General features: G+C 35.1%; 1 protein-coding gene across 3 annotated transcripts in view; it reads right to left on the minus strand.

Annotated features, from left to right (window-relative positions):
* Window positions 1-12,792, minus strand: part of USP53 (ubiquitin specific peptidase 53) — a 64,426-nt gene that overhangs the window by 30,806 nt on the left and 20,828 nt on the right. For 2 of the 3 annotated variants that reach the window (XM_022596300.2, XM_089911290.1), the window contains 4 exons: window positions 7,062-7,154; window positions 3,653-3,787; window positions 1,498-1,611; window positions 1,335-1,417 (listed from right to left, as the gene is read on the minus strand). In XM_022596300.2, coding sequence (XP_022452008.2) covers window positions 1,335-1,417; window positions 1,498-1,611; window positions 3,653-3,787; window positions 7,062-7,154 — 425 coding nt within the window. The remainder of the gene's footprint in view (window positions 1-1,334; window positions 1,418-1,497; window positions 1,612-3,652; window positions 3,788-7,061; window positions 7,155-12,792) is intronic. The other variant, XM_089911289.1, reaches the window with a different exon arrangement.

Raw genomic sequence — 12,792 nt, forward strand, 5'->3', positions numbered from 1 at the left:
AAATGAACCCAGACCTGGATTTCAATCTTAGTTCATCCATTTACCAGGTTAATCATATTAAGCCTATTTCTTGATCAACAAAAGTTTTTGTTAAGATTAAAAGCAACAATTTATGTAAAGCCTGGAACATAGTAAGCATTGAACAACTGGTATTCAATACTTATCACCGATAAAAAGAGAGAGATTATAATTAGAATTCAAATTCTGGGCTTTAGCAATTCATGGCATGGACCAGAGAGAGGCTGATGGAACTCTAATTCTTATTACCTGATACTGTCTCAGAGCACTGTCATTTTACACAAGAGTTTCAAAGTAGACTTAAAGTTTTACAGCTTTTAATTTGTGGTCTATCGTGATTCAAACACCACCCTACTCTTCAAACAAAGTGAATGAAACTGACTACAAATGACTGAAGTTTAAAGAATGTTCCTCTAAATCGATGTTTCCCAACTCTGTATATATCCAAATTACCAACTTGCTATACTCAATGATCTTTAAGAAATAATGTGCTATATCCAAAATAAATCAAGGAAGTTTAATAATACAATGAAATGGATGAGCACCTAATATTCACTTTGTGCAATGATAAAAATATTGGTAGCATTTAGCAACTAACTGCTGTACTGATGCATTCTGATTAATAATTATTGACCCATGTTTTGTCTTTTGTACTAAAGTATCTGCAAACATTTATGATCTCATTCAATGTTTATCATACATCAAATATTTACACTCTCAAATACCTGTTGCCGTGTTCAAACAACTCTTACTATGTAAAGTCTAGAGATCATTTTTGGATCCCTAAGCTGATGTTTCATGGCTCAGGAGGGAGGGGACAGACAAGCATGGCAAATTTTTATTTCAGGTGAATGTTATGGCCTTAAATGCAATAAACCTAACAGAGGATTATTTTCACTTTTTTCTTTCTTGTCTGCTTACCCTAGCTTCCATCACTATGCAGGGACATTGTGGAGCCGACAGGAGACATGGCCACTACAAAGGTAACACCTTAGCAAAAATGAAGAAATCAAGTACAATTCCATTTACCCTTGAACTTGTCATTTTAAGCTCTCCTTCACGGTTTCAAAAACTTGCTATAAATATAAATAAATACACATTTTGACTAATATTCTGTACATTTCACTGAGTGACATCTATATTTGGTTAAGTCAGAAATAACTGAGATAGACATCACTTAGTACCCCTGATGGTAGCACATTTGTTAATCTCAGAGAGTAGATATTCATATATGCTACAGTTTCATAAAATAAAGGCTCAATGTGATCACATACATGACTAACATCTTTGGTAAGTATGCTTTAGTAGGTTCTTACCATAGGGCCGTTGTAGAAATGTACCGCACAAATTCTGTAAAGGGTAGAGGATCTGATGATGCTCCACAGCTACGACACACACACTGCAGGTAAAAATATATGTCTAATTTATCAATCATAAAACATAAATATAGTCTCTAATAAAACAGTTAAGCCATCTCACCTGTTCATACAGAGTCATAGCAAACTTCTGGTGAGTGATACAAGATTTAGAGGTACACATGTCTGCATCTCTGCTTGGCACTATGTGAAAATGAATCCTCTCCAATATATTTTCCTAATTAAAAAATTAAAAGACAAATGAGTTGCAAATCTTGCATAGGACACTTCAAAATACAACTCTTTTTAACTTTACAAATTGAAAAATCTAAGTATTTTCCAAAGTGTCAAACTTGGAAGTGCCATATACATTGTCAGCTTTTCAGCTTCCCTCTTTAACCGAGCCTTCAAATGTTGCTCAATTATTCACCTTTTGCAGCATTCGATTTTAAAAAAATTTTAGCAAGACATTATAATGTAACATGATTTTAATAAAGATTTAAAAAATCAATTCATGGTGGCTGACATCTAGAATTTAATATTAGAAAACAAGATTTCCTATGTTCCCAGCATTCTCACATTGAGAAAAAGCAATTAATTAAAAAAAATCCTACTTGGATCATTTGGATAGTCTATATAACTTAAATCAAAACATCAATGATAAAGGCTTATAATACCTGCACTAACAACCCGAATGCAAGTAATCTGCTCTTCAGCAAACTTCTTATGAAAGTGTGGATTTGTAATATAGATCAATAAGGGGTATTAATTTCTTTAACAAATTATCCTTTTTACCAAAACTTAACCAATGGATTATTTTAATTAGTTAACTTCCCCCTCCTCTGCCCCAGGACATTTATAACTATTCAATTATTCAAGCCTGGATTTCTAGATATCCCATGAATAATCATATCATGGATTAGTATACTTCACTTAAGTGAAAGTTAAGACTATAAAGTTCAGTATTGTACAAAATATATCCATTTATATTTTAAGCAGTGGAGCAATTATAAACATGAGAAGTATGAAAAGCATATTTCATGACTGTGTGTGTTGTTTTTGTCATATTTTAGTCAACATGGCAAGTGTGCTAAGCATTCGAGATGTTCATTTAAAAAAAAACACAAATGCCAAATGAATTCTATAAAGAGTAATAAATTCTTCAAAAATTTGGAGAACGGATTGGGATGCTTTGATGATGCATTATCTAGTAGATGTGACTTATGTTGAACTTTAACAAATAATAGATTAGGAAAGTTTTGAATATTTCAGGAACTTGAGCAAAGGCTATAAAACAGGAATTTAAAAGACATGTTTGAGGAATGGACTGAAACTATCTCACCAGAAGGGAAAATTCAGGAAGGAAGCAAAGAGATAAACTGGAGTTTGAATTTAAAGAGCCTTAAATGTCAGAAGAGAGTCAGATGTGAATCACAGAAATATATGAAGTGCAAGCATTTATCTGAAAAAAATTATATTAATATGGTGGCTGTTAAAAAAGACTCTTAGGATATAGGTTAAAAGGACACTAGTAAGGAGGCTTAAATAATGCTGAGAGTAGAGGCCCGAGCTAAACAGAAATGGTGACAGGGAAATAACATGGCGAGGCAAAACTTAAAAGGGTTTCTGATGAAAGAATTTACAGAATTTGCTGAAGAGATATAAAACTAAGAGAAGAAATAGCTATCTTAAATATAGGTGACATCTATTTTATTGAAATGATTAAACATCAACATGCATATTTAAGAAGGTATATAAGGTACATCCCTAATCAAAGGAATGCTCTACTTATCAATATGGTGGTAACACAGTCTCAGAACATCAACCTCAGTGAGTGATTCTCAACCTGGAGTAAGGTGTATATCAGAATTGTTGCCCCTGACAGCTGCCCATCAAGATCCTGTGCTCTCCAAAGAGAATCATTGCATGTAATGAGAAATGTTACTGGGAAAGTGTGTTGCATATGTAAATCCCGTGGAACAGAACGACTTAAGTGCTATGATTTATACATAATAAGCCTTTTTGCTCCAATAACTAAATTTTAAAGTATTTTAGTAGCCTAACTGAAAAATTAGAGCAGCACAAATAATCAAAAGCAAAAGTACACAAAACACATGTGGACTTAAACTGAGCTTTGAAGGGTAGGTAAGACAGGGATCTACTGAGCAGTTCTGATACTTTTCCACTGCTATAAATTTATGTTTCATTTGTCACAAAAGGTGCATAATTTAAGGAATGCAAACTGCCATTCTAACTTAAGGATTATCAGAAATACTTACAAAGCACTCTGCAGCATCATCCATAAGGCCAAGCTGAAATCGCTGCTCATCTTTGAAACTTTCTGCAAGAGCATGCCTTATGTTATCCGAAGGAAGTGCTTTTTCTCGACTGTGTTGAAACTGTGCAAATATCGTCTGGGAATCAACAAATACATCAACCAGTAAGTTTAACACCAACAACTAAAAAACACTTGAGCAATTTCATTTCAACAGCGAAACTCAAAACTCTATACTCAAACTAACAGTCTTTTGCTTTAAAATTCCATACAAAAAATTAATTATTTCTATGAGTAATATGTAGAAATGGTTGCCCAAGTCTCTAAATCAAATGTTAGTGCATAAGAATTAAACATGTAAAGTTCTCAGATCCCATCCTCAGAGATTCTGATTGAGATGAGGCCCATTTTTAAATTGTTCCCTAGCTGACTATGATCTAAGTTATTTAGAAAGAGTTTTGAGATAAGTTGCTTTAAATCTTAAAGTGTACTGCAGGAATTAAAATTATGTTATACAAAAATAAACATCATATAATCAAATAAAACAGTAGGAACTCACTAGACTTGAAACAGTGGGAACATCATTCAAGAACATTAAACTATAGGTGTTAATCTGGTCTTCTATTTTCTTTATTGAATTTAAGCAAGAAAAACTTTTTAATAAGTTCCAGTTTTATGACAATCATCTTAGGTGAGTGAAAGTAGGGAAAAAATAAAGTTTGCTGTGTGATAAACCACCAAATAAGGATTGATCATATTAAGTTCTATATTAATTAGCTCAAGGGGTATGTCATCTCAAAAAAAAATTGCATTTAAGATGAACATATGGTAGGCTAGGAAATATTTCAAGAATCTGTTCCACTGATACAAGAAAATTTAATTTACAAATAAGAAATTAAAAAAGAAAGATGCCAAGTGATATTAGATATTCAGAACCAAAAGTTTTAGCTACAATTACAAATGATAAAAAATGAAAAATATTTTCAAAAGTCATTTCTTATTTAGGTAGTCAACTTTTCCAGGTAATGTTTAAGATATTAATCCTACACATTTAACATCTATTTTTTTGATTGTCTAGTGTATGTGAGGCATTGTTCTACACCAGAAAACAAAGACCCTGCCCTCATGGAGCATACATTCTAGTTGTAGTAATGAGGAGAGGGCAAATAAGTAATTATATGTCAGAATGTAATAAGTACAATAGAGAAAAACAAAGAAATACAATACAAGAGAGAAAGATAAAGTAGTGTAATAGGGATAGGCATGCTGGGGGTAGGAGAGAGGAAGGGAGCTTACCTATTACCAAGGGTAGTCAGGGAAGGTCTCACTGATGGAAAAATAACATTTAAGGAGAGGCATAAAGGAAATAAGGGTGTTAGCCACAGGAACATCTGGAAGAAAATCATTCTAGACAAAAAAGAATAATAATGAAAACACTCAGAGATGAAAGCCAGCTCTGAGAAACGGCAAGGAGGACAGTGCAGTGTGTGTGTGTGCGCGCGCGCGTGCGCACACGCGCACGCACAGGTGTTTTGAGGCAGGGGACGCAAGCAGGGGAAAGAGGCAGGTGATGTGTAAGGCTATGGGAAGACCCGAGCTAGAAAATTTAACTAGTTTTTACAACTGGACAAAACATTCAAAATTTACTGCAGAGTAAATAAAATGCAATACTGTAATCTGATCTAAGTTCATTCTTCATCAACCCTATTTTTACCATATAAAAAAGAGAATATAAAATCGCCTCCTGATTGGGATTGACATGTATACACTGATGTGTATAAAATTGATGACTAATAAGAACCTGCTGTATAAAAAAATAAATTAAATTAAATTAAAAAATTTTTAAAAATAAAATAAAATTGCCTCCTTTGGTGACTTATTCAAACACCCTTTTTAGGAATGTAAGTCAAAATAAAGCATGAAAACCACCTTTTATTTTCCTGTATTATGTATATGTGTGTGTACTAAGAATATTCAAGAATGTAAAAGACTGAAATATTTATTTCTGAAAACATATTAATCAAATCTTAAATTCTTGGGCAAAAATTTCAACGACATAAATGAGTTACTAATATATACTGGACTCCCTGTTTCTGCCTTTGTCCCTAATCTATATATTCTCATCCAAGCAGCCAAAGAGATCTAGTCCAAATATTATACTTACTTAACACAGGTTATATCACTCCTCCACTCAAAACAATCCCATGACTTCCTAAATCACTCAGGAGAAAAAGTCAAGGTCCTCACAAAGGTCTAGAAGGCCCTACACAATCTGGACTCCTGTTCCAGTTATCTACTGCTGCATAACAAAACCACCCCAAATCTTAGGTACTAAAAATAACATTTATTTTGGTCACAAGTTTGCAGTTTGGGTGAGGACAGCTCAACTCTGCCCCACTTGCAGTCATCTGTAATAGTCTGAATGCTGGAACTTGGGAGTCATCTGAAGGTCGCTCACTAGTGTCTAGAGGTTGATGCTGGTTGTTGGTGCTGCCTGTTGGCCAGGAACTTGGCCGTAGCTATGACCAACTTGGCTTCCTCATAGCATGGCAACTCACTTCCAAGAATGAGCACCCCAACAGACAGAGCCAGGTGGAAGCTTTATCACTTTTTCTAATCTACCCTAACCTCATTTCTGCCACATTCTATATGATGGAAATGAAACATTAGGGACAACCCATATTCAAGGAATTAGACTCCACCTTTCAATAGAAGAGTGCAAAAGAATCTGCAGACATTTTTGAAGTCACCACAACTCACCTTATCTCTGAGCTCATCTCCTATCACTGTCCCCCTTGCTCACAAAGCTTCTGCCACCAGTCAGGTTTCCTTGAATATGTCACGCACACTCCCACCTCAGGGCCTTTGCAGTTGCTGTGTCCCTGCTTGCCTGGAAGGCTCTAGTCCACTCCATCACCTTTTCCAGGTTGTGATTTAAATGTCATTCTCTCAGTGAGGCTTTCCTTGCTACTCAACACTCTCTAGTACCTATCCCTGATTTATATTTCCTCCTTTGCAATTATTATTACCTAACATACTTTATATTTTGTTTATTTATTTTCTTCTCCCTTACAAGAATATAAGCTACATGAGAACAGGGATTTTTATTAGTTCCGTTCACTGCTGTATCCTTAGTAACTACAGCAGTGCCCAGAATTCAGTAGTAACTCAAAAAACATCTGTTAAATGATTATTTCAAAATAATGAAAAATATAATGTTCCTAACACAGAAAAATAGATCCGTAAACCTGAATAAGTCATACTTTAAGAATTTCTCTTCAAAACTGTAAGTCACTTGACAATAACTTTAATTACAAATAAACTAACCAAATATGTCAAACAAACCAAACTATCAAATAAAATTAAATCTTTTGAGAAACAATAGTAATTTTTCGGAACTATTAAAAGGTTACCTTCAATGCACAAAATATGCAGGCATCTCCCTGACAAACATGTCCACTCAGAACCCGCAAGCTTCTTCGGAATATATCTAATTGCCATAAAACCTAAAAAATAGTGAGATGTGAAGAAAGAAAGAAACACAGTAATATTTTTCTCACTGGGATGAAAGACAGATTTAAATATTTTTTAAATTGTGGGAGGCTAATAGCTTCTTTTAATCTCTTGTACATAATCAGATATATACTACAAAAAATAATAAGTATAAAACTGCTATATACATGTAGTTCATATATAAAAGATGGATTTAGAAAATATTACTATGGATTCACATGTAAAAACCATGACAGGCACAGAACAAGAAAAAAATAACTCCTCAGTTAAGGAATTTATATGAACAGGAAACAAGGGATACTGAATGCAGGACTTGGCAGAGACTTGAGAGAGGAAGTGATTATAATACTTGGAATGAACTGAAATTTAGGAAGGAAATATAATTGCAGTTAAAAGTCAGGGTGTACCAAATAAGGGTCAGTATGTAGTGGCAAGAAAAAAGGGCAGAGGCCTGTGTGGTCATTGTATATTGAGTGAAGAAGGGGGCATCTGTGTAGTCATGGGGGTACAGCATTATATGAAGCAGCAGTTAAAAAATAACCTGAATATATTTGCTGCAATTATCCAATCATCATTTACTACTAAAAAAACAAAAACAAAATAAAAAAGACTGTAGTTGTTTCAATAAATCAGTCTAATACTTAAAATCATTCTAGAAAAATCTGAAATTTATACAATGGGGATAACTGTGTCAGCCTCATAGACTGCTTGTAAGGATTAAATATATGTATGTAATATGTGAAGTGTTTAGAGCAGTGCCCAGTACACAAGTGGCATGCATTGAATGCAACCTGCTATTTGTTGCTGTAAATACTATTACAACAAACAATTAAGATATTTCCTCAAATAATAAAACCAAGAAAATCCATTCACCATCTCACATTTCTCCCAACCAAAAAAAAAAGTTAATAAAAACAAATAATTTTAAATGTTTCCTATTTTTTAATAACTCAGTAACTGAAAGCCATTTGAGAATTTCTCTGATAGTTGCTTTTCCTTAAAGCATAACTAATAGGATTCATTTAGTTATCACAAATAACTCAGTGTTTTGCAAAGCACTTGAAAATGTTTAATAACATTCTTATATATCATATTCTATCATACCATAAAATATACATTAAAATTCATTCATTTGTAAAGATGAAGGTCACGACAGCACAGCTGTGAGAAGTGCACAGCACTGTAGTTAGTGATACACCCTCTGAAGACAGGCTGCCTGGGTTCTAATTCTGGCTTTACTGTTTACAGCTCTTGGGCTGACTTGAGCAAAATATTTCCTGAAGCTTAGTTTCCTCATCACTGAAAGGAAGATAAAAGTAGTACCTATCTCTTAGGATCACTGTAAGAACTAGATTAGATAAAACACAGTGTACCAATGCACAGTAAGAGCACAATAAATGTTAGCTATTAAATATTTTAACTTTGCTTTTAACTTACAGAACTCAAAACCACACCAGTTATGTCATACCTACTTAACTGTACCACTTTCTCATCAAATAAAAGTTCAAACTATTCAGCCAAAAGAGAAAACTCTATAATCTGCTTATAAGGCTTACGAATTACGTCTTTCAAATGTAATGTTTTCTAGGGTTAGGAAAATGTTTAACTTACACTGGATCTAAACTACAGAAAAAAATATTTTATGTGACTTCTCTGTATACTACTCAATATAAAAGTTTAAAAATGATTTTCACAAATCCATACCAAAAATTATCTGCATTATAGTTAACCTTTATCCTATTTCATTTAAAAATGATTATATTCTACCACTTGTTTTAAGTTAAAGCCTAAGCTAGTTGTTGGACTAATTAGTTTTTAGCAATATAATTTTATAATATAAACATTTTTCTTTTGCATTATTTCCATGTTTCATTTTAACATGGTACCTAACAAAATTAGTGTAGTTATTTTGAATGTTTATGCAGGTTTCTTATTTAGTTATTCCCCAAAGATTAATACATATATGCACATGCATTTAATAAAGGAATATAAACCTTTCATCATATTCCTGACCTCAAAATAATATAAAAAATAAAAAAAAATTAAGGGGAAATGGCATATAAATTCATTTTTCTTACTTATATTACATCCAAAACATTTTAATAATGTCCATTTTTAGTAATTTCTTACAAAACGTATTTCACAATTTATTTCTCAGCAGTTTAAAAAGTACTCATCAAACTGCGTATTAGCATTTATATTCTGAATTTTTAAAAATGAAGTCAGGCTTTTTCTGACAGAAGTCTACTTGAATAGCTGTTTTGTCAGTGAGGACTGGCTTTCTAAATTAGTTTATACACTAGACATTTTAACATCAGGGGCCAGCAGATTCCCTGGGTTGAAGGGATGGAGCTGGGAGTTCAGGGAAGCCAAAGCAGCTAGAGTTGTTGGGACACAGTGCCGCAGTGGGGAGAGCTGCACGCAGTTAACACCAGAGCTCGCGAGGGGGCCTCTCGAGTATTCAGGTAAGCACTGTGAGGAAACTACCTGAGACCAGGAAAGAAAATCCCAAAAGATTAGATGTAATGCCCAAAGCACATATCAGTTCAGGGCAGTGCCTGTTCTCAACAGCCAAAGTGGAAAACATCATAATTCACAGAGCATCAGTTAAAGAAAGAACTGTCCCTCCCCACTAGCAGAGAAATTAACCCCAGAATAAACACAGTTCTGGTACTGCCTACAAAGCTTAAACATAAAATGATCAAACTGTTTCTAAATAAACTAATCCTATCCCAGAACAATGTTCAAGAATATTTTTAGGAATATAAAAATACCCATCACCCAACAAAGCAAAACTTAAAATGTCGTCTGACATCCAATCAAAAATTACCAGGCATGGGCTTCCCTGGTGGCGCCATGGTTAAGAATCTGTCTGCCAACACAGGGGACACGGGTTTGAGTCCAGTCCAGGAAGATCCCACATGCCACGGAGCAACAAAGCCCGTGCACCACAACTACTGAGCCTGCACTCTAGAGCCCATAAGGCACAACTACTGATGCCCACATGGCACAACTACTGAAGCCCGCACGCCTAGAGCCTGGCTCCACAACGAGAAGCCACCAGAATGAGAAGCCTGTGCATCGCAATGAAGAGTAGCCACCGCTCACCTCAACTAGAGAAAGCCCACATGCAGCGACTAAGACCCAATGAAGCCAAAAATAAATAAATTAATAAATTAATTTTTAAAAATTACCAGGCATTACAAGAAACAAGAAAATATATTCCAAACCTAGAAAGAAAAAAAAAAGAACAGAATTTGCACAGACTTAGTAGACAAGTACATTAAAACAATTATTATACCTGTATTCATATATTCAAGAGGTCAGAGAAAAGACTGGACATGTTAAGTATAGACACAAGTGATTTTTAAAAGACACAGAGCAAACTTCTAAAGGTGAAAATTACAATGTCTGAGAGTTAAAAATACACTGGTGATATTACTAGCAGATTAAATAAACACTGCAAAAGAAAAAAATTAATGAACTTGAAGACACAGCAATAGAATCCTATAAAATGAAAGAGAGAAAAACAAAAGAATGAGAAAGACAATGAAGAGCACATCAGTGAACTGTGGGACCTAAAGCAACCAACTGAATATGTATCAATAACTGGAATCCCCCAAAGGAGGGGAGGGATAGAAAATTTTGAAGAAAAAATGGTCAAAGAGTTTCCACATTTTTTTAAAATTTACTTTTATTTTATTTATTTTATTTTGGCTGTGTTGGGTCTTCACTGCTGCGCGCGGGCTTTCCCCAGTTGCGGCAAGTGGGGGCCACTCTTCGTTGCAGTGCACGGGCTTCAGTACTTGTGGCACACAGGCTCCACAGTTGTGGCTCACGGGCTCTAGAGCGCAGGCTCAGTAGTTGTGCTGCATGGGCCTAGTTGCTCTGCGGCATGTGGGATCTTCCCGGACCAGGGCTCGAACCCGTGTCCCCTGCATTAGCAGGCGGATTCTTAACCACTGCGTCACCAGTGAAGCCCATCCACATTTGATTAAAATTATAAAGCCATGGGTCTAAGATGCTCAATGAACCCAAACACAAGAAGCATGTAGAAAACTATAGCAAGGCACATCATAACCAAATTGCTTTAAACCAGTTAAAAAAAGAAAATCTTAAAAGCAGCCAGAAAAAAAGGGGCACATTACAAACACAAGAACAAAGATAAGAATGACAATAGATTTCCAGGAGAAGTAATACAAGCCAGAAGACAGATGAGCAAAATCTTTAAAATACTAAAAGAAAAACTGTCAACTTAAACTTCTTTAATGAATGAAAATATTTTTCAATAACAAAAGTCATCCTTCAAGCAGAAGAAATGATACCAGAGGGAAAGCTGGATCCACACAAAGGAGTGATGAGCACCATAACTGGTAGCTATGTAGATAAGTAGAAATAACCTTCATGGCAAAGGTCAGTGGACTGTTCATTTTTTTCCTAAATATATCAACATAGGAATACTTCTCCATTTTCTTTACCACGTAAGTGTCCTTGCTCAGAGTTTTCTTTTGTTATAATAAGCTTTTCATCTCCCTAAACTATACACAGTATTTTGGGAGCCAAAAAAAGGGACAGACACAGAGGGAAATACATAAATGTAAAAAAAAGAACTGGAAAAGGGTTAACAGGAAAAGATTTGAAATGACAGAAGCTCTTTCTCAGAGCCTGATTCAATAAAAGCATGTAATTCCATGTCTTTTGGAGTCTGGTATTTCTCTATATCAGGTGTCATTCAATAAATATTGTCCTGCCCTTGTCACAGCACTTAATGCCAAAGGGATCCTTCAGCCAGGGCAGAACAGTGACTGTCATTTAAAGGTCCCAACATAACCTAGAATTAATGCTTTTCTAATACCAATTGCTTCTGTTTCCCTGAGTGAGTTATAAAACTTTCAAGTTTGACATATGTCCTGGACAGCAGACAATTAAGAACACAAGTCTGAGTCAGATGTCTGAGCACTTGACACATTCTAGATGTGTTCATTTATCAAATGAGTTAATTAAGCAATATTTCTCTTTCTACTCTCAGTTTTCAGGAGGAAAAAAAAGCAATAGAAAGAAAACACGTGAAAAGCTATTTATTTTCAATAAAATCTTTTAAGGTATATTCTAGCGTCAATAGAGTAACATTCCAATATTCTAAATCTTCCTCATCCTTAGTACTATACAATCAACAGTCAGAAGGATACAGGCCCCTAAAAAAATCTGAAAATGTTAAATAAAAACTATCATACATAAGAAAAGATATTTATGTAAGGCAGAAAGTTGGATTAATACATATTTGCTAATTAAAAGAATTTCAACAAGGACTGAAGCAAAATGAATTAACCGTTAATTTAACTACAACAGTGGTGTCCAAATTATGATTCTACAGAGGGGATTTAAGGTCACGGTGCGGTGGGGTGGGGGGGGGAAGGAATTTGAGTACTGAGATTAAAAACTCTGCATTCTTGGGCTTCCCTGGTGGCACCGTGGTTGACAGTACGCCTGCCGACGCAGGGGACGCGGGTTCGTGCCCCGGTTTGGGAAGATCCCACATGCCGCAGAGCGGCTGGGCCCGTGAGCCATGGCCACTGAGCCTGCGCGTCCGGAGTCTGTGCTCCGCAACGGGAGAGGCCCACGTACCGCAAA

This window comes from Delphinapterus leucas, chromosome 5, assembly GCF_059928025.1.
Source record: "Delphinapterus leucas isolate spDelLeu-1000000601 "Yukka" chromosome 5, BTC_Dleu_Yukka2, whole genome shotgun sequence".
NCBI classification, from domain to species: Eukaryota; Metazoa; Chordata; class Mammalia; order Artiodactyla; family Monodontidae; genus Delphinapterus; species Delphinapterus leucas.